General features: G+C 43.5%; 1 protein-coding gene across 1 annotated transcript in view; it reads left to right on the top strand.

Annotated features, from left to right (window-relative positions):
* Positions 1-22,087, top strand: part of LOC126335884 (protein PRRC2A) — a 1,700,716-nt gene that overhangs the window by 1,113,567 nt on the left and 565,062 nt on the right. The window contains exons 4-5 of the mRNA XM_049999355.1: positions 4,266-4,751; positions 11,614-11,752. Coding sequence (XP_049855312.1) covers positions 4,266-4,751; positions 11,614-11,752 — 625 coding nt within the window. The remainder of the gene's footprint in view (positions 1-4,265; positions 4,752-11,613; positions 11,753-22,087) is intronic.

Genomic DNA, 22,087 nt, shown 5'->3' with positions numbered 1-22,087 from the left:
GTCATTTTTCTTCAACGGACTCGTAGATGCTGCGCGAGATTTGAAGCACGAATTATTGATGCAGTGTCGAAAACTCCTCTAAAGTCGCAAAGAAATGCTTATTCGCGATAGTTAAGGTCTACATCGGCTATGTTTTGTTACCATAAAGATTTACGTTATAGCTTTAGCAGCGAATGGAAGTTGCAGATTTTGTCCTCGTCTAGTGCATGTCATAAGCTGTTCGATATAATGTGGTTCCGTGTCAGCGTTAGTTTCTGCAGTTGCTGTCACTGCCCTGGGTGACCCCTGCCCCTGCTTTAATGTCTGAGACTGTAGCTGTTACGGGATGTCGGTCGCAGGGAATCACTCGCGTCTTTCGCTGTCAGACTGAAGCAGTAACTCGACGCCCTCTGCTGTAAAACCTGGACGCGGACATGACACATCTCTTGCTTCTCGCTGTTGTAACTGGCGGTGGGGGAGGTAACGACCGGTAAAATCGACAGAAAACCAGCCCCCCCACCCTCTCCCCTCTGCCCTTACCAGCGCCCCCAACTGCTGCCTCAACATTTCATTGGCGGACAGTAAAAAGTTATCTCGATTCCTCGTTTTATTGAGTGCGGAATTCTCGTGTGGGATGTGTAATGCGGTCGTTGGAGCAGAGGAATCGGGTGGGGTCAAACTGCCTGGAGTGAGAGTGTGTGGCCCAAGGCGGAGACACTCGTAAAAGGACAAAGAAATGACAAATAGCGCGCTCCACACTTCGCACCCGTTTTTATTTCCTTTTACTTTCCTTCCTTTTTTTCCACAAGTAGCGAACGTCGAATTCTGTGGCTGCAGATGAGGCAAACGACGTACGAAAATCCCTTGTCTCATTATGACAAGAGTCGCTCGGCTTGAGCTAATGTAAAGTACCACTATGTGATGCAACAAAGCCTACTCCTTCTGAAGAAGATATTTTTAGAAATATCGAAATCTAGATCAAGGGCTAATAAACCTTTGTTTTGCAACTAGTTGGCTGATTATTTTTTTTATCTCTTCAGTTTTATACAGTTGCTGATCCGCAGCCATGTTTAAGATAACAGTTTATCTCGTTAATATAAGCAATAACGCATGTTTTGCACTTTGAAATCGGTACCATTATCAAACCAACATAATCATAATAATTACAAGACAAGATACTAAATTACCCGTCACAGATTTTAATTAGTTTCATTGACATACAAAGACTAACAACAGCATACAGTATAATGTCTCTTCGTTTTGTGTGTCCCTAACCAAACAGAAAATTGTTGACCTCTAGAAGTGATCATGCCGTAACGCGCCAAAATGGTCAGATGGTGTAAGTGGTTGGTGTCTCGCCTAAAACACAGGTCTTTCTGAGTCTGTTCTACTGGGCAGTCTCAGTGTGGTATCAGCCGTCTATCTGCACTCATCTAGGCACTGTTGAGCTAGATAAGCATTTCCATCTTTGTTATGCTTTATAGATATAGGAACAACAAGAGGAAACACGTCTGCATTACAGCACTAATGTACAGATAAATTTCAGCATTTATACAGCGAGGCCAACATAAAACTGGTCTGGAAAATATTGCTTACACTTTAGCCCTTTCGTAGTTGATGCGGTACATATGTCCCGCTAAAGTAATACGCAATTTTGAGCATTTGGTCTTCTGTATCTCACATTTGTCTGATGCTATCATATAGCGAGATGCTTTCGGAACTTGCAGAAAAATACAACGAAATATATAGAAGGCTGTGAGCGATCAAATGGGACGGCGTGTGTTTGTACGTGGCAGTGTGGGTCTGTTTCACGATAATGAGATCAAATCAACGTCTTCTCCATTTGAAGAATATCTGATGTAATTAATTGTGTTTTCATATACATCACAGATATACTTCAGTAATTCTGCTGGTTTTTGCATAGTTCTACGTTTGTATGTCCAAGCCATCTTCAAATGTTATGTTGAAAACTTTTGTGCGATAGTTCATGTTTTCCATCGTAAGGAGATAAATGGGTTTTGGTACTGATTCTTATACTTTTTCCGTCTTTCCCATTTTGTAAAATCATTCTAAAATTAAAAAGTCATCTCTGAAAATCCCAGATTCACATAAAAACATGGATGTGACACATGTGTACCAATTCAAAATTTTCAAAAGCTGTCATCTTGAATTTTGTATGGTGAAAGTATATTATTTACCACAAAGAAAACGATTTTTGACCTCTTATTTTTCAAATATATGCAACATAAATTTTAACCATGAAAGGGTTAAGATAGGCAACTAAGCTTAAGTCATCGGGAATCGATAATGGTGGTTCTGGCACTTTTATTATGATATGGTCAAAAGTTAAAATATGTGTTCACTTTGGTCTCCCAACCGATTAACATGCTGCACGCGTAACACGGCATGGTCGACAGCTGCTCGCAGTATATCTGCTGTATTCAGAGCGATATGTCGTCGTATGCTATCCTTTAAATGAGGAAGAGTCCCGATACATTTTTCAGATATCCCCACAGTCAAAAGTCATATGGTTTTAGGTCAGAGAACCCGAAAGGTCACACATTTTGAAATGACCTAGAGATGATGCGTTTGTTACCAAAGGTTTCTCGAAGCAAATCTTTCACCTGCCAAGCGACAAGTTGTGTCGCCCCATCTTGCTTGAAAATAGCGGTGTCGACGCAGTTGAGTTTTTTCAGAGGTGCATAAGGAGGTTCTGATAAGATGGAGATGTCACTGTACACTTAACAGACCCGCGCGATGTCGTCTCCCCGATAAAAAAAAAAGAAAAGAAAAGAAAAAGGAAAAAAACGGGCCCAGAATGAAGGAGCTTGTGAAATCACACCACACAGTGACATAAGTTCAGTGCCCTGGATATTCCTGCACAACATACGACGCAGTAGAATCCCATAAGGGACAGTCTGTGTATTCACTGAACCGTGCACAGTAGAACACGACTCGACCGTCCAAAGAATGTCCCCGCCCACATGTCACTCAGTTCCATGTATGCCAAAAAACGAAGCCTATATTGAAGCTCGACTTGTTGCACATTCTGAATCGCGGAGGGATGCCAGTGTTATATGCGCGGCAAAGTCTTTTGAACTATTGACCAGGAGAGAGATAACTCCCGAGACACAGCTCGAGCGCAGACTGAAAAAACTGAGGCATGTGCTGCACGGTGGACTGCAGCTACTGCAGCTTCATCAGTAACTGTCGTGGGAATGAGGGGGGGGGGGTTGCCTTCCCCTGCTGCACCATTCAATTCACCTGTTTCTTCAAATTTCTTTATCATATTCTTCAGCCCGTTGATTAGCATGGGACTTCTTCTCATCTGTTTCTGTCGGCCCTATTCCCGCAAAGCAGTACTGCTCTGCTGCCGTTCCGATAAAACAACGTTACCAGCAGCGCACTGTCTTTCTTCTCAATAGCCACTGCGTTTCGCACGGAAAATTGTAACCTTCGTAAACCTTTACACCAACAGTCGCTTCACAAAAGAAATAAACATATATCGCCAAGCGACAAACAGAGTACTGAGTACTGATGTCGAAACAGAAAACATTTCATATCCTGACTGCTTACAGCGTCATATTGTCACCTGGCGGCACGGAGTGAAACTATTATTTTTTTCAATGTACCCTGAGAGCTCACCAATTAATGACCATACCTACCGTATATCAGCGTCCTGCGGAGTACACATCCTGCATTGCAGCACTCGGAACGCCGTCTGTTTAATCATAATCACCCGGTATATTACGGTAGTGCTGTGGTAGGGGAAAGTTTCAGTTGCAGGTTGCGTATCTAACAGCTTCCAGGAGCAACAGAAATTAGAATTTCTATATTTTGCACAGTTACCCAAAGAATTTAAAAATTTGAAATGCTGTCATAATCTACTCACCAAGAGGTATAATCTCATGTTAGAGGTTTAACACAACAAATCGAGCATTAGAGTTAGAAACTGTGTATATGCGTTGAGGCAGAGTAACTGACGGCATGAAAATTACCCAGGTTATTCTCATCGAGTATTTGAGAATGGGAGAACTTTATTAAGTTTTCAAATTTATACTGACTTTTTGATCACCCTTTATATTCGCAACACGTTTAGCAAACAGCATTCTATGTATACCACTGAATACACCCGCAAAGGATCGAGAATGGAAGTTTATAGTACTTTGGATGCAGCTGCATAAATAACGTGTGCATAAAGTGGACGGCGCGCACGCAAACTGCTCGCCTTCGCCTGTCCTACCAGACGCACCCCACTTACGTGTCCCGTTTCGTGTGTTCCGCAGGGGCGGGGACGAGGTGCAGCGATCGCTGGAGCTGCTGGACCGCGTGCTGTCAGAGTTCGACGACCTGGAGAACGGCAACGCGACGGCGGCGGCGGCGGCGGCTGGGGCGGTGGCGGCCGGTCCGCCCAGCAAGGCCGCCGCAGCGGCGGCTTCCAGCGTCGGAGGTTCCCCGCAGCCTCCCGAGGGTCTGCCCGGGGGCGGCGCCGCCGATGACGGGGGCGGCGCGGCCGACGCGGACGGCGACGCCGAAGGCGACGGGGGCGGCGCGGCGCGCGTGCCCGAGAGCCCGCTCGGCCACCAGTCGGAGGACGACGGCTACATGAGCATGAACGGCCGCCGGCCCGCCAAGCTAGCGCTCGATCTGCCCCTCGCCCCTGCCGCCGCCCCTCCACAGCCGGCCGCCCCCGGCGGTGTGGCGGCCTCGGCGGCGCACCCGCCACCGCCTCCCGAGGAGGCTGAGCGCATCATTTCTACGCTGCTACCCAGGTAAGGGACCTCTATTCTTGCTTCATCTCCTTCGGTAATTGCCTTACTCCGGGGGCTTTTGTCTTCTCTGGTTCCTACCTGACTGCTATCGTCTACGTCAGCGTTCCTACCAGATTATTTTTTTTTTAAGTGTAAATTACTAGTTACTGGAATAGAACAGATACATACATATATGGTGCTTATAACACCTATGCCAAACAACGGAAAAAGTAAGTGAAAGTATAAAAACGGGAGAGATTAGATATGTTAGTTTAGCCCAAAAGTGGACAGCGAAGGAAGTATAGGTAGTGGCGTATCTGGGGTAAAGAGCGCTCATGGAAAGCCTAAACTTTAAACCTATTTCTCCCCTTCTCGACATTGCACACACCGATACCCTCTCCAATCCCCTTCTGCTGACGTCTAAGGGTGGACAGAAACAAATTGAAAAGCTTGTAAAAGTGTTGCAGATTAGGTTGTGGTGACTAATAATTCTTAAGAAAAATATTCATTATGTTGCAATGTTTGCCAGTCAATTCGCACTGGCGTTAGTCAGTCATGTAGCTGTACGCGCGAATTCAAGGGACCCGCCAGAGTCAGTGTCGCCAAACGTGTTCGTCATTTGGATTCCGAAAACCCAATAAGAGAGCGATGAAAAAAATGGGAGGTAGTAAGGATCGAACCTTGAGCCAAAAGCTGATGAGTCTCGTGCACCATCACCTACGCTGTGAGAGCAACTGGCACTAATACTGGTGGGGCACTTGAATTTACGTGAGCGACGGCCACATTCGCTAACTTCGATGCTAATTAACTCGTAAACGGCGCAACGTATCGATTATTTCTCGGCACAACCTACCTTGCAGCACCTTTACGAGCTTTTCAAACTGTTTTTGACCAGAAGGTATTTGTTGTTCAATGCTCAACGCTACTTTGCCTGTTTTTTTTTCCTTTCTTAAGATCTACATCGATTTACTGTTAAATAAAATGTACACATTTCAATAATTATATTTTTTGTGCGACAGTTTGAAACATGGAACAACATACCGCGAATAATCACATTGCTTGCAACAAAAACAGTGTTACTTTTTCATTGTTTCATAGTCGATGAAATCAAGCAAAGCCCTAACAAATAAAACGAAAAGTGGCTCCATCTGATCTGGAATCCATGAACCAAAAGCATGCGTCCCTGTACCAGGTGGACGTCTTACGGAATTTCCCGTGCGGGGTAGCCGAGCGATGTTGAGACGACTTGTCACGGTCAGCGTGGTCGGAGGTTCGAGTCCTCCCTCGGGCATGGCTGTGTGTGTTGTCGTTAGTGTAAGTTAGATTACGTACTGTGTAAGCCTTATGGATCGATGACCTCACCTGTCTGGTTCCATAAGACCTTACTACAAATTTCCAAATTTCTTACGGAATTGTTGCTCAACATAGTCCAATCCGACGAATTTCCCTAATTTTCTTCTTCTTCCATCTCCTATTCGCTAATCCTCTTCTTTTCTTTTGCTTCCGACGTTTCTTAACCCCACCTGCCATACCACAGTTACGCCGCTGATTTTGGGTAAGATGCGTATATATTGAAATGTACAGCAGAGGCCGTGAAGAAAAATGACAGTTGATTGCTGCAAGTCCACCTTCTGCCTAGCAATGACAACGAGATAAACAGCATTATAGCTTTAACGCTGGCACCTAGTACGAGTTTTTAGTCTTATTTTATATTAATTGTGCTGTAATTTAATTGCAGCTTGCGTTGTTCTAAGCACTTAAGACAACGCCTAATAGCAACAATTCAGCGATTTGCTGCATAGTAGCTGAGGGAGGCTTCCTTGTGTCTAGAACGGGTCCTCACCCTACGAGGTCTGATAAATGTCAGTACGTATGTAAGAAAGTAATTTAGATCAATACACTTTTTTCAGTAGACCTCTTGGGTGGTGGTCCGCAAGAATGTAGAACGTGTCATAAAGCAATAATGTGTGCAACATTTACAAAGAAAAGAGCTATGCTAATGTTTGTTCTACAGATACTAAGCGAAATGGCCCAAGTGGATGTCGAATAATTTTAAAAAAATGTGGAAGATATTTCATTTGAGAAGTAATAAGTGGGCCCGGATTTTAATTAAAGAAACGAGCCAACAGCTACTGAATCAACAATGTTTTATTGCATACGCGACCGGTTTCAGAACATTTAAAATTCCATCTTTTGGTGTAAAAAATTATATCAGTTAATTATCTGAGGTCATCCTCACCCAGTTTTTGTCATGGAACAAAAGTTCCGTGTAAGAAGAGTAGAAAGAGGACATACAGTTCCATTAAATCCGTTCCCCTGTGCCATCCGACCGGAGACACTAACAGGAAAATGATAAAATAATTTTGATTATTACGTAGTTTTCCTGTCAGTGTGCCCGGTCAGTTGGCATAGGAGAAAGATTTTTATGGAATTTTATGTCCCCTTTTTACTGTTCTGAAGCAGAACTTTTGTTTCATGGCAGCAGTGGGGTGAAGAAGCCCTCAGATGGTTAAGTGATATTATTTATTACATCGGAGTACAGAACTTAAACAATTGCGAAAATGGTCACGTATTCAATAAAAGGTTGTTGATTCGGAAACTGTTGGCCATTTTCTTCATTTTACAAGATGGACATGTACAGTTGCACCTGCCCCACAAGAAAAGCTCTTTGCCGTTTTTCCTGACTATGTCACCTAAAACACTGTCACGTGAGGAACATTGTCATGTTTTTTATTCTTGTGTCCTTAAGGTACGACAAATATATACATTTTTGAAACAAGTTGGCCGAAATATGACCTATTATGATAAAATTTGGCCGAAATATGATCTAATACCTAAACAGGTGAAAATATGACTTTACATTGACAATAAAAATACTTTTCTCTACCCTACAATACCTGGATTCGTGCATGAACTAAATTCATCCTCAAGTCCAGTCCGAAAAATACGACTTGGCATTAAAAGTCGGGCCCTAGTAATAACAAACATGGGACAAAATTTAGATGTATTTACGCTGAGGTGGTTAGGGTAATTCTTAGGCTTTGTAAGCGGTGTTATTACTTTTGTTGTTGTTATTGTTGTTGTTATCACACTGATGGAAAAAATTAGTACACTCTTTTAGAGGTTTTCAATTCACTAAGAATTTACTGTTGCAACAGTGGATATGGAGAACATGAAATGATAACAGATGGTTCAAACGGCTCTGAGCCTTATGGGACTTAACATCTGAGGTCATCAGTCCCCTAGACTTAGAACTACTTTAACCTAACTAACCTAAGGACATCACATCCATGGCAGGTTTCGAACCTGCAGCAACGCGGTTCCGGACTGAAGCGCCTAGATCCGCTCGGCCACGACGGACGTCTGAAATGATAACATTTACAGATCAATATCACAAGCGATTGTGAGGTACCAGGTATCGACCCGTGGTGAAACGCTCCTATTAATACTGGTGTAGCCTCCACAGACGCCATTGTAGGCGCTAACACCGACATCCAGCCGATCGTACAGATAGCGACCCGTTCACGTAGTTCTGTAAGAGTTGTTGGTTGACGAGTCACAGAAGTCACTTCTCGTCCCATCATATCTCACCTGAGCTAGATTGGAGACAAGTTGCTGCACATCTTACACAGAACATTGACTTTCACGAACAGTGTGTGTAGCATTATCCTGTTGGAGCAACACATCACCTTTCTGTTGCAAGAATGGCAAAAGAACGGGTCTAAGAACATTCTGCACATAGAGTGCGCTGGTTAGCGTCCCCTCCAGAACCACAAAAGTTGAACAAGAGTGAGGCCTGTGGTTGTGCCAGTGCAACTTGGACGAATGCACTTCACGAGACAGCGCTCACGAGGTCTATGTCGCACGCGCAAACGACCATCTTTAGCGGACAGAGATACTGCTTTCGTCCCACGACGTGTCATACTATCTTCCAAGTGATCCTCTGACGGCACCATTCGATCCTTACATGTCGATGGTGTAGCGTGAGTGGAAGACAAGCTTCAAGATGTGTGTGCCTGGAGTCCTACTACTAATAGCCGGTTCGCAACAATTCGTAAAGACACGTCTGGGCTCAAAAGCCCTCTTATCTGTGCTGTGGTAGCTGTACGATTTCCCATTTCTGCCCTTGAAATAGGACGATCCTGGAGGGCATCTGTGCTGCGAAGATGTAGAGAACCTCATCTGTAGGTCTGACAATGATCTAGTGACCACTGATACCTGCATAGTCGTACAACTGATGCAGCACGTCCAACATGTGTGGCAGTTCTCCAAAAAGACCAGGCCACCATTAGGAAGACCACAATTTGACCCCTTTCAAACTCGCTCAATTGGCTCCAGGAAGCACCAAACTGCGCCTTCTGGTTCTGAGCGTTCCCTATTAAAGGGCAGACACAGATAGCGCCTTGCGTTGTGCTACTACGCTATCTGTCGGCGGACGACGTTGAAACCATTATGAGTACATCTAGTATATTCCAGGCGCCATACGCCGTCATCGGATCAAACTCGACGTCGTCTTTCCAGGTGTACTAGTTTTCCCCGGCATTGTATTATTATTATTATTATTATTATTATTATTATTATTATTATGCTGTGAATATATGTAGAAATCACATTTTACCTAACACTCGCGTTATTTAATGTTGTTAATTAGGTAGTCATCATTTGATCCTACTGAGAAATTCGTCAGTGGGATAGGAGGAGTCGACCACCAATGAAAGGCCTACAGGCTACAATGAAACTGAATTTTATTAGTAGTTAAACTTTTTGTGGCTGTTACCAAGTTACTGAAAATGTATATTCCTATATAATGGACACCTCTCTGAACGTAGTTAAACTTTTTGTGGCTGTTACCAAGTTACTGAAAATGTATATTCCTATATAATGGACACCTCTCTGAACGAAAGTAAGTGACTTTAAATTTTTTTGCAGATTGTTCTTACAATGAAGCGCCAAAGAAGCTGGTATAAGCATGCGTACTCAAATACAGAGATGTGTAAAAAGACAGAATACGGCGCTAAGGTCGAAAATGCCTATATAAGACGACAGGTGTCTGACGCAGTTGTCAGGTCAGTTAATGCTGCTACAATGGCAAGTTATCAAGATTTAACTGAGTTTCAACGTGGTGTTGAAGAGTCCCCTGCTAACATGCAGGGTCCATGGGTTCACGGGTTTGTATCCACATCCGTACACGTCCAACCGCTGTTCCACTCTGCACACGAGCGACGTGACAGAGCATCTCCGAGGTAGCGATGAAGTGGGGGTTTCTCGTACGACCATTGTACAGTGAATACCAGAAATCCTGTAAAACATCAAATCTCGGACATCACTGCGGCCGGAAAAACGTACTGCAAGAACGGCACCAGCGACGACTGAATAGAATCGTTCAACGTGACAGAAGTGCAACGCTTCCGCAAATCGCTGCAGATTTGAATGCTGGGCCATCAGAAAGTGTCAGCGTGCGATCCATTCAACGAAACATCATCGATATGGGCTTCAGGAGCCGAAGGCCCACTCGTGTATCCTTGATGACAACACGACACAATGCTTTACGCCTCGCCTGGGCCCGTCAACACCGACACTGGACTGTTGATGGCTAGAAACATGTTGCGTGGTCGGACGAGTCTCGTTTTAGATGGTATCGAGCGGATGGACGTGTACGGATGTGGATAGAATCCCGTGAACCCATGGACCCTGAATGTCAGCAGCGGTCTGTTCAAGGTGGTGGAGGCTTTGTAACGGTGTGAAGCGTGTGGAGTTCGAGTTATCTGTGACCAGTGATGAGTCTAGATACGACTCTGAAGGGTAATACGTACGTAAGCACCCTGCATGATCAACTGCATCCATTCATGTCCATTGTGCATTCCGACGGATTTGGGCAATCCAGGCCGGCCGCGGTGGCCGTGCGGTTCTAGGCGCTTCAGTCCGGAACCCCGCGACTGCTACGGTCGCAGGTTCGAATCCTCCCTCGGGCAGGGATGTGTGTGATGTCCTTAGGGTAGTTAGGTTTAAGTAGTTCTAAGTTGTAGGGGACTGATGACCACAGATGTTAAGTCCCATAGTGCTAGGAGCCATTTGAACCATTTTTGGGCAATCCAAGCAGGACAAATGCGACACCCTACACGTCAAGAATTGCTACAGAGTAACTTCAGGAACACTTCCGATGGCCACGAGACTACTGAGACATGAACATTATTGAGCATAGCTGGGATGCCTTGCAACGAGCTGTTCAGAACAGATCCCCACCCTCTCTTACTCTTACGGATTTATGGACAGCAGGATTCGTGGTGTCAGTTCGGTCCAGCACTGCTTTAGACATTAGTCGAGTCCATGCGACGTCGTGTTGCAGCACTTCTTCGTTCTCGCGGGGGACCTACACGACGTTAGGCACATGTACCAGTTTCTTTAGCTCTTCAATGTATTTCTAATATGGATTCCATGAACTGCGCTGTTGGCTTGAAAAGCAGATAAACTGTTTACTTCGAATTTTATTAGAGAATAAGTATATTGAGAAGGTAGCGTTCTCGCTTCCCGCGCCCGGGTTCCCGGGTTCGATTCCCGGCGGGATCAGGGATTTTCTGTGCCTCGTGATGGCTGGGTGTTGTGTGTTGTCCTTAGGTTGGTTAGGTTTAAGTAGTTCTAAGTTCTAGGGGACTGATGACCATAGATGTTAAGTCCCATAGTGCTCAGAGCCATTTTGAACCAGTTCCATGAACAGGCTTTCTTGCGGGACGTTGTTGAGTTCACAACACAAATCCTTCGTATTACACACTTTCGTAATCTTGTGTCGGTGAGTTACTCCGTCAGACGAGCGCCCCTCCCCCCTTAGACGCAGGAATGTGTGCTGTGTATTAACAAAGGTACAAGTAGCTGTCACCTGTTACAGACTGTCGCCGGGCAGCTGCGCCGCGCTGGGCCGGCGTCCAGTGCGGCCGTTCTTGCTGTCGGGCTGCGGCGGCAGCCAGGAGGCGCTGACCGGCGCCGCCAACGGCTGCAGGGTCACCACCGCCACACAGACCACGCTGGTGAGCTCACGCGAGTCGCCGACTCCTCACCTTATCTCCAAATAAGAAAACGATTCTAGTCGTGTGCCGCGCTAGAATGGGAGCCTCTTTAGCCTTTAGAACCCTATCTTGTCTCTTTACAAAACAAGTGCAGTTCACCCACGAAAGAAATAACCCTCAAAAGACTTGTTCCACCGATGCTTGAGCACCCCTTCTCAGCCTGGGATCCTTATCAGGTAAGACTCACGGAACAAGTGGAGAAGATCTGAGGAGGAGGTGGGACTAGCAAATATGAAAACATGTCGGAAATCCTCATTCTACTCCACTGGCAAACATCTACACTACTGGCCATTAAAATTGCTACGCCAAGAAGAAATGCAGATGACAAACGCTTATTCATTGGACAAATATATTATGCTAGAACTCACATGCGATTACATTTTCACGCAAATTGGGTGCATAGATCCTGAGAAATCAGTACCCAGAACAACCACCTCTGGCCGTAATAAAGGCCTTAATACGCCTGAGCATTGAGTCAAACAGAGCTTGGATGGCGTGTACAGGTACAGCTGCCCATGCAGCTTCAACACGATACCATAGTTCATCAAGAGTAGTGACTGGCGTATTGTGACGAGCCAGTTGCTCGGCCACCATTGAAGACGTTTTCAATTGGTGAGAGATCTGGAGAATGTGCTGACCAAAGCAGCAGTCGAACATTTTCTGTATCCAGAAAGGCCCGTGCAGGACCTGCAACATGCTGTCGTGCATTATCCTGCTGAAATGTAGGGTTTCGCAAGGATCGAATGAAGGGTAGAGCCACGGGTGGTAACACATCTGAAATTTAACGTCCACTGTTCAAAGTGCTGTCAGTGCGAACAAGAGGTGACCGAGACGTGTAACCCATGGCACCCCATACCAACACGCCGGATGATACGCCAGTATAGCGATGACGAATACACGCTTCCAATGTGCGTTCACCGAAATGTCGCCAAACACGGATGCGACCATCATGATGCTGTAAATAGAACCTGGATTCATCCGAAAAAATGACATTTTGCCATTTGTACACCCAGATTCGTCGTCGAGTACACCATCGCAGGTGCTCCTGTCTTTGATGCAGCGTCAAGGGTAACCGCAGACATGGTCTCCGAACTGATAGTCCATGGTGCTGCAAACGTCGTAGAACTGTTCGTTTAGATGGTTGTTGTCTTGCAAACGTCCCCATCTGTTGACTCATGGATCGAGACGTGGCTGCACGATCCTTTACAGGCATGCGGATAAGATGGCTGTCATCTCGACTGCTAGTGATACGTGGCCGTTGGGATCCAGCACGGCGTTCCGTATTACCCTCCTGAACCCACCGATTCCATATTCTGCTAACAGTCATTGGATCTCGACCAACGCGAGCGGCACTGTCGCGATACGCTAAACCGCAATCGCGATAGGCTACAATCCGACCTTTGGCTACAATCCGACCTTTGGCTACAATCCGACCTTTATCAAAGTCGGAAACGTGATGGTACGCATTTCTCCTCCATACACGAGGCACCACAATAACGTTTCACACGGCCATGCCGGTCAACTGCTGTTTGTGTATGAAACATCGGTTGGAAACTTTCCTCATGTCAGCACGTTGTAGGTGTCGCCACCGGCGTCAACCTTGTTTGAATGCTCTGAAAAGCTAATCATTTGCATATCACAGCATCTTCTTCCAGTCGGTTAAATTTCGCGTCTGTAGCACTTCATCTTCGTGCTGTAGCAATTTTAATGGCCAGTAATGTATATATACATGTAGATTCTGCCGCAACGAAAAACTCCTTTGTTTTAATGATGTCCACAGCAATTCCTGTATAACTTCAGTAACACTCCGTCGCTTATTTCACGATAATACAAAACTTTCTGCCTTCCTTTGAACTTTCTCGATGTACTCTGTCAGTCCTATCTGGTAAGGATCCGACACCGCGCAGCACTATTCCAAACGAGGACCGACAAGTGTAGTGTAGGCAGTCGTTCTAGTAGATCTATTACATTTTCTGAGTGTCCTGCCAATTCGCTGACCAAAAGCCCGTGTCCACTCTTCGCTTTGTAGTCTAAAACCTCATCATGGAGGTTCATCATGGAGGAGCAACCGGCAACCTCCGTCTCAGTCAAGTCGAATTCGACGACTGCTCGCCCACAAACGCTGGAGGACTCAAAACATGTGACGTTGCCTCGCTGCTCCACTGTCATTTTCTGACGAACGTCAGACACTTACTGTCACATTCGCGACCAGGATGCCTGCAATCGCTTTGGCCTTCTACGCAGCTGTTTTTGAAACTTCAAGGATTGTAGCGCAGCATCTCGTCACGAAATACCATTGCATTTTTTGATTTCACTGAGGTAGTCCTAACGGTACTGGGACACGCCTTGTAATATAATTTTTAAGTAGTAGAAATCGTCATCATGCAGACAGAAGGGCATAATTTCACAGATTGTCACACTCAGGTTGTCACGTAATAGTGGGTTATTTAGTTTCATAATCTAAAACAAGATCTTTCAAACACATTACATTGATGGAAGCATTGTGGCACGTTTTCGACATCAGTATGGAGATGTGTAAACTATGTAACGAAAACAATCAACGCTTCCTGGACAATTTTATCGTAAAAGGATTTGTCTATGAAACAGGAATTACATTGCAGATCACTGAGTTAATCGGCACATGCACAGGGGATTTCAACTGAAACGGCAAAGGGTCTCGAGAACAGCTCGGAAACCTTTGTAAGATTGGAGGTGTCCTCAAATTATTTAGAAAATAATGCTTGTAATGATTTGTGTTGTTCGAAGTCCATGTTAAGCAGTAGCATAACTAATTGCAGAAGTCGGTCCGAATGTCGGAGGAAGGCCACGGCATAGCACCTCGAATTGGTTCATGCTCAGGAAAATGTTATGGCCTTCAAAAGAGGCTATGGATTGATGGCCGCTATTTCAGTTAAGTGAGTTTTCAGGTAAAGGTGTCTAGAACGATGAAATTCCCCTGCATCTACAGCAAACGGAGTAAGTTCCAAAGTTGCTATGTCTAGAATAGATAGACCAAGAAATTTAGCAATCACAGCTCGTTTTCACGTGCAAGCAAAAACCACCTAATGTAAGTCTGAAACTTTATATATGTTGAAACTTCTTTATTTCAATGTGTGAATCTGTACTTAAATTGCTGAATGACTGAGAAGATGAAACTTCTGCTTTATTTGATTCTGAAACAGCTGAGTAAATCTGAACGTACTGAGCCTACTTTCTCTTTCCTATATATATATATATATAATGTCAACACTGACCCGCAATATTCTAGCGCAACGCAATCTGACTGCTCAAAAAAAATTGCAACTTCACTTCAAGTAATTAATTCAAAAGAATGGCCCTAACTAAAAGGAAATCTTAACAATAACCTATACGTATCATTAAGCACTTACCTCACAAAAATCTTCATTACGTTAACTACTGCAATACAGCGAGTGTCGGCACTGCCAGCTAAATAAAAGATTCTAACTACTAAAGCCATTAACTACTAACAGGCATGTGGTTAGCAAAGGACAGATTTTGTTGCAAACCAAATTATTTATATATTTTTTACGTTAATAATGTGACATCAAGTTCAAATACGAATATAAATCGTCATTGACGTCCAGTACTAAGATATATAATCATGAATAACATTCAATCTCCAAGTCTAACATTTACAGTTCGTTAGCCTACGCTAACACTTCGGACCTCTACCCTCCATCGATGCTAACTTCTCACATCTAACATCCGTCACTGCTGGCTGTTCACCTCCAACTGCCCAACAGTACTTCCATCACTGCCGGCGACTAACTTCCAACTGCCCAACACTACCTGCGATTAAGTTCCAACAACGAGTCCAACCAGCCACAGATCTCTTACAAAGAAAACGCAGTCAGAGATGCAATGCACAGCGCTGCCAACACAGAATCAGCCCACGTACACTGCCTTTACGTGCAATTTCAAGAAGTTTCGGAAAGTGACCGAATTCTTGCCTACTCAGGTTACTAGTGTGATGGTTCAGTTACGCAACAAAAGGAAATATTATACTTAGTTTCAAATAAATCCATCTCATTTTCTTGAAGCTTAGCGTTGATGTCATAGTCAAATTACTGCAAGACATGAAAAGTTAAATCTCTGTACATCGATTGCATCACAAAGGCTTGGGCCAATCGACCAAAGAAACTCGCCTAGTGTGTCAGAAAATTCGTAGAAACGACAGAAAAACTTTCCTCTTCATAACCTGGTCGTTTTTTTGTGTGGGAGAAACCGTTGTAAATCTTCAGCATTTTTTCGAGACTCCACGCAGAAAAAGATGGATGGTCACAGAACGAATTTTTATTTTCTTAATAGCGTTAAGCACACAGCGGAGAGACCTATGCAATCTCTCTCTGATATTTTTAGCAGTTCGCAGTTCGACTAGTGTAACGTCAGCTACAGTTCACATCCGCGCCATGCCTACCTGTGCCAATGTAGTGCGCACTTCGGCTCCTTCCAAATTTTTCACTAAGTCCAAATTCTGGATGATATACACTCCGCCTCAATTCCGTATCTAATTATCTCTTGTACCTTATAACACCTCATTACAGTTCCCATATCTCCTCTATCAGCTAGACATCTGCACCTGCGGTCAGCTTGAGTCCTAATTGTCTCACCCATCCTCACAACACGTCTGTCAACACGTCTCGCCTTCCCTTCATCTTCAAGCACCCCATAACTTTTCTCAGCGTAATTTCAGCCGTTTTTCCCCTCACACTGTTTTTACGTGAAATCGAATACGGTGCATCCACACTTTACTAAGGCAGTTTCAGTTGGGAGGGGCAGTTTTGATCTGTGGTTGCTTAAGGTACAGAAAAGGTCGGGCCTGAATTACTACGCTTAAGACACTGGCAGCCTCAAAAAACAATTGTGCTATAGCCATTAGCAAAAGCCTTGTGTATTCAGATTTGCTTTGAGTCATGCGTTGCTTGTTGTTTGTTTTTCTTATTTTGAAATAAGTGAAGTACTAATCTTGGTCGGGATTCGTGTACGACCCTCACAGCACCAGAAGGGATCGACGATCCGTATGAGAATTATGTCAGTTATGCTTTGGCAGGAGCACGAAACGCAGATGGCCTGCGAGAGGGAGATGAAGCTTGCTCGTTCGCCACTCCCCTCTGGTCGTCCAAGTATTCGTTTGTTTACACAGCGGCCGACTGCCGCGATGAAATGTCAGCACTCTGCCATATTTGATTTCATGTAAACAAACAGTGTGAGTGATGGCTTGTGTCTGTGTGAATTTCTGCGCCATGGAGGAGGAACGGTACCTCAAAACCATAAAAAGACCACTGCAGGCAAGGAGAACTAAAATAACACACACACACACACACCATAACAATGTAACCAGCTGCACGCTGCACTTGAAAATGGGAATAAATTCCTGGAATTTCACTATTTAAATCATTAACTGCAGCTGCTGTGTTACAAAGTATAACGACTGAACGTTACTTCCAGAGACAACCAAAATACTCGTATTATCAATTTAGTGTGTGCATATTGTTTTCAATTCTAGCTGAACTTGTAACAGTCACTAATAAGTGACGTTGCAACTGAAGAATTTGCTGCCATGAAAATTAGTAAAGTATAACTCTTTTTTCACTTACAGTAAAAGGTGATTTCGCAAAATTTAGAATTTCAATAGGGAAAACTGAAAATACCAGAGAAATGTTGTAATATAGCAATGTCGTAACCACGCTTAAGCTAAGTGGCAGTCGGAATATCATTTTAATCAACAATATTGCTTTCATATATGATTTATTATTGTACCAAAATTTAGAAAATTAAATTTGTGCATTTTTATATTAGTAATTAAAAGAACGATTATCAGATCGAACACAGGACACCGGCATCCGCACCCCTCACCTAAGCGCCCCCTTTTCATTCCACTGCCGCCTCCGCAAGTTCCAGGCAAATGTAACGCCAAGATTGTGAACCATTGGTTTAAACCACCTCGAAATTAGTGCTCCGTCCGATTAAATATTACTTTTCCATTACTGTACTAAACGTGATGTCAAAAATCACAGAAAATCATGTTTTCCTGGTCAGAATACCAGTAGAAACCGTCAGAAATCACAATTAACATAACCTGCTTTTAATTCAAAGTTCACTGTAAATAATCTTCGACACGAGTCCCATTTTATCCCAACACTTCTTTCTTTTCAGTTTGAACTGAAAAAATGTCGTCAAACAACAACACCGCTGGTAATCCTCTATACGTGTGATCTTTCCGCTCTTAATAACAGTATTATTTTTTCTGCCAATTAATACGAAACCACCTTAAGTCGTCAAAGATGACTACAGCTTTTAAAATACCTCTGGCATTTCAACATTTTTAGGCATATACGTCAGCGTAAAATGAGGAGAGATGAATGTTTCCCTCCGTTTTTTACGAACTAAGTGAAAATTCACGATGTCTAGGAATTACTATAGAGGACGTTTGAAAAGGGAAAGTTTGAATGCCAGTTGGGGTGTAACGAGAGATTCAAAATCTAAAGATACCTCTTCATGTAATCAGGAGCAATAAATTAATTTCGTGTTGACATCATATTCTTTGTTTGTAAAATGTAGGTGAGTCGCTTTGGCTGCGTTTTTGATGAACAAATGTTTCATGTCGTCGTCCTGGAGGGATTTGCAGCTCGTGATTCGCTACCTTTACTGCCTTTTGTGATACCTACTGAAATGCTTCCGTCTAAACAGACTGCTTAAGTATTGAGCGTCACCTTCGAAGGGGTATTATTATTCAAACACCGTACTGCCGCTGTTAATGGCGTACCTTGTGCAAACCTTGCGCGATTCAGTTCACCAACTCTGCTGTAAACCACCCAAGTTCCCGAGCCGCCTTGTAAACTCGTTAAATTTTTCAGCCAAATTAGCGGCGTAAGAGACATGCTTTCGGAAATTATGCATGCAGTTTAAAGATTCATATGATGCGCCGTAACAAGCTATCCAAAGTTGTCTTCCGCGCGGATGAATGCTGTTGCGGCTGGTTGTCGAATACGTACTTCAGGTCGACCTCACAAAGTTCCCGCCGCGGCTGCCGCATCACTGCTCGCAGTTCCGGCAACAGGCGCCAGGTGGAAGCAGTAGCAAGGACGGAGGCAGCGCGCCTTCTCGGTCTTGCCGTGAACTAAACACTCAATTGAAGCGGGAAGTAGTGCGGAAATGCCGGCTTTTAATTTTCACGTCAGTTTTATTGACCTTATGGAATTATAATTCGTTTTACCTCGCACTTCTCTAATACTGTATTTTAGCGAAACAAAACAGCATATTGGTGTCTGCAATATAGATCACGAGGATTAAATTCGATCAGGACATGCTGACATCTATTACAACTGAGGCTTACAAGATCACACGACAAACAGAATTGTGTAATTTTTTACATTTATGGGTGAAGTAAGAAATCAAATTTCAGTCACACGAAGCAGAGCAATACAACTCTCGAAAAATCAATTTTCCAACCATCTTTAACACCTTGAAGTAATGTCGTATTTTCGGCACGCATTTTGGTTCTGCGGTAGGTTGCTTGCTTGCTAAATGGACGCCATGATTTCGAACTAATCTACACAGATACTTCGCGAGCCACCGTAAGATGCGTGGCGGAGGTTACCCCATACGACTACTAGCCGTTTCCTTTCTTGTTCCACTCGCAAAATGAGCGAGGGAAAAACGTCTGTCTGTATACATCCGCATGAGCCCTAATGTCTCGTATCTTATCGTCGAAATGCAGGTTGGTGACAATAGAATCATTCTGCAGTCAGCTTCAAATGCTGGTTCTCTAAATTTTCTCTATAGTGTTCCTCGAAAAGAACGTCACCTTCCCTCGAGGGATTCCCATCTGAGATCACGAAACACCTCCGTAACACTTTCATGTTGTTCGAACATACCGATAACAAATCTAGCAGCCCGTCTCTGAATTGCTTCCATGTCTTCCTTCAATCCGTCCTGGTACGAATACCAAACACTCTATCAGTACTCAAGAGGAGGTCGCACTAGCGGTCTCCTTTACAGACGAACCACACATTCCTAAAACTCTCCCAATAAACCGAACTCGGCCATATGCCTTTCTTACCACAATCCTCATATGCTCGTTCCGTTTCATACCGTTTCCCAACGTTACGCCCAGATATTTAAACGATATGACTGTGTCAAGCATGGCGCTACTAATGCTACATCCGAACATTACGTTTTCTTTTTCGCCACTTATCCGAATTAACTTATATTTTTCTACATTTAGGACCAGCTGTCATTCATCACAGCAACTAGAAATTTCGACTAAGTCATCTTGTATCAGCGTACAGTTACTCATCTTCTACCCTTCCGGTACACACAGCATCATCAGCAAAAACAGCTGATTGCCCCCGCCACCCTGTCCACCACACCTTTTATGTATACAGAAAAAACAGCGGTATAACACTTCCCTGGGGCGCTCCTGACGATACCCTTGTCTATGATGAACAGTCTCCAGCGAGGACAACATAGTAGGTTCCAGCCGCGCACATATCTGGAAACTTACTCCATATGCTCGTGCCTTCATAAGCAATCTGATCAATGTAAATTTTTAAATAAATGTGCATGTTCTGCAATCGTTTCCAAGAAGAGTAAAATACACGAATATGGTCAAATCAGTTGTAATTTTATTAAATTCAAACGATGTTTGTTAACAATCTTTTATAAAAGATCGGTAATTAAGAATTAACATTTGCAATGAAGACTAGTTTTTTTGTGCGTGATATGTAGTCTTCTTTGATAAAAATAATACTTAGATGTGTGTTAATTAGGGTATAGTTGATGGTTTTTATACTTAAATGCGTATGTGTTCGAATTGTTCTAGAAAAATGATAAAAGAACCATTAAACTGAAACGCGAACCAGGGATCTAGCGATTACCAGTGTCGAGTGCTACCGATTCTTTTCCATCTTTAAGTATGTTACGTTTCACGGAAATGCATTTTTGTTCAAAAATTTGCATCGGCCAGGAGACAAACTCAGGACATCCATTCACAGGCAAGTATTCTACCGCACAGGTGCACTGCCTGTCGAGAAATCGGGCTTACTTTACTATGTTAAAGACCCTTGAAAATTTCAGAGTTGATTTTCTCGAGAATTTTTGAGGTTTCCATGGATCTGTTTTGTGTGATCGTAATTTTAAGTTCCGAATTTCACGTACCACAAACATAAAAAATTACTAAAATTCGATTGACTTACGGTATCGTTGAATAAGATTACCAGGAAATTACGTTGCTCCTAATCTCGAGTATGAGCTTGTAAAATTTATAATTTTTCATGGTACATAAGTAATGGTTCCACTCTTATAATTGTGGGTTGCAGAGTTAGAGAATGCAGTGAGTGCTTTATATGTTCAAGCTGTTAGAGCTTCATATATTGGCACAACTTGTAGAATGAAAGTAGGTACAAAAACCTCTGGAGAGACTACAGTGACAAACGGTTATGACAAAGATGCACGATAGCACCTACATTATTTAAAACGTACTTGAATGCTTTCTTAAGGTTATGGAAACGTTCCTGTCATAGCATGTATGAGTGCTTAAATGACGACAAGCTATTCACTTTACATTTCGCAGAGAATGTGGGAGATAAGAATTAGGCTACATGGTTAGAAAGTTACACAGAGAATATCGGAAATAAGATTTAACCTGCAGTTGAGAGAAAACGGGTTATTTGGTTATAGGAGGAGTAAGTCGAGATATGACGTTAGATTCTGAGATACAAGCTATTCACTTTACATTTTGCAGAGAATGTGGGAGATAAGAATTAGGCTACATGGTTAGAAAGTTACACAGAGAATATCGGAAATAAGATTTAACCTGCTATTCAGAGAAAACGGGTTATTTGGTTATAGGAGAAGTAGGTCGAGATATGACGTTAGATTCTGAGATACCAAAGCCTGTGGATTCTTATATACTTAGAGGGCATTACTAGCAAAGATGGATCCTGTAAAAACGAAATTAAGAATCGCATTGGCAAAGACAGATAAGCAAGCAAATATGTAAAGCATCTGTTAGCTCATAAACGAAAATAAGGATATTTAAAATTATTGTAGAACGTGCAGAAACATGTGAAATGAGTGAGAGCATGAACCAGGGCACCATTATAGTGAACACAATTGAAGCAGATCGAGTGAGATAGTATGGGCCTCTGCCCCGTTTGGGCGAGGACGAATGGCCTGTTGCAATGAAGAAGAGGACGCCCGAAAACACTGTGAGAAGAGTGAGTCAGAAGAGTTAGCTCAGTGAGTAATATACAGGTGGTACATTGCAAAGAC

Source organism: Schistocerca gregaria, chromosome 2 (genome assembly GCF_023897955.1).
Source record: "Schistocerca gregaria isolate iqSchGreg1 chromosome 2, iqSchGreg1.2, whole genome shotgun sequence".
Classification (NCBI taxonomy): Eukaryota; Metazoa; Arthropoda; class Insecta; order Orthoptera; family Acrididae; genus Schistocerca; species Schistocerca gregaria.
The sequence above is the reverse complement of the archived record's forward strand: the minus strand, read 5'-3'. Positions and strand labels throughout refer to the sequence as shown.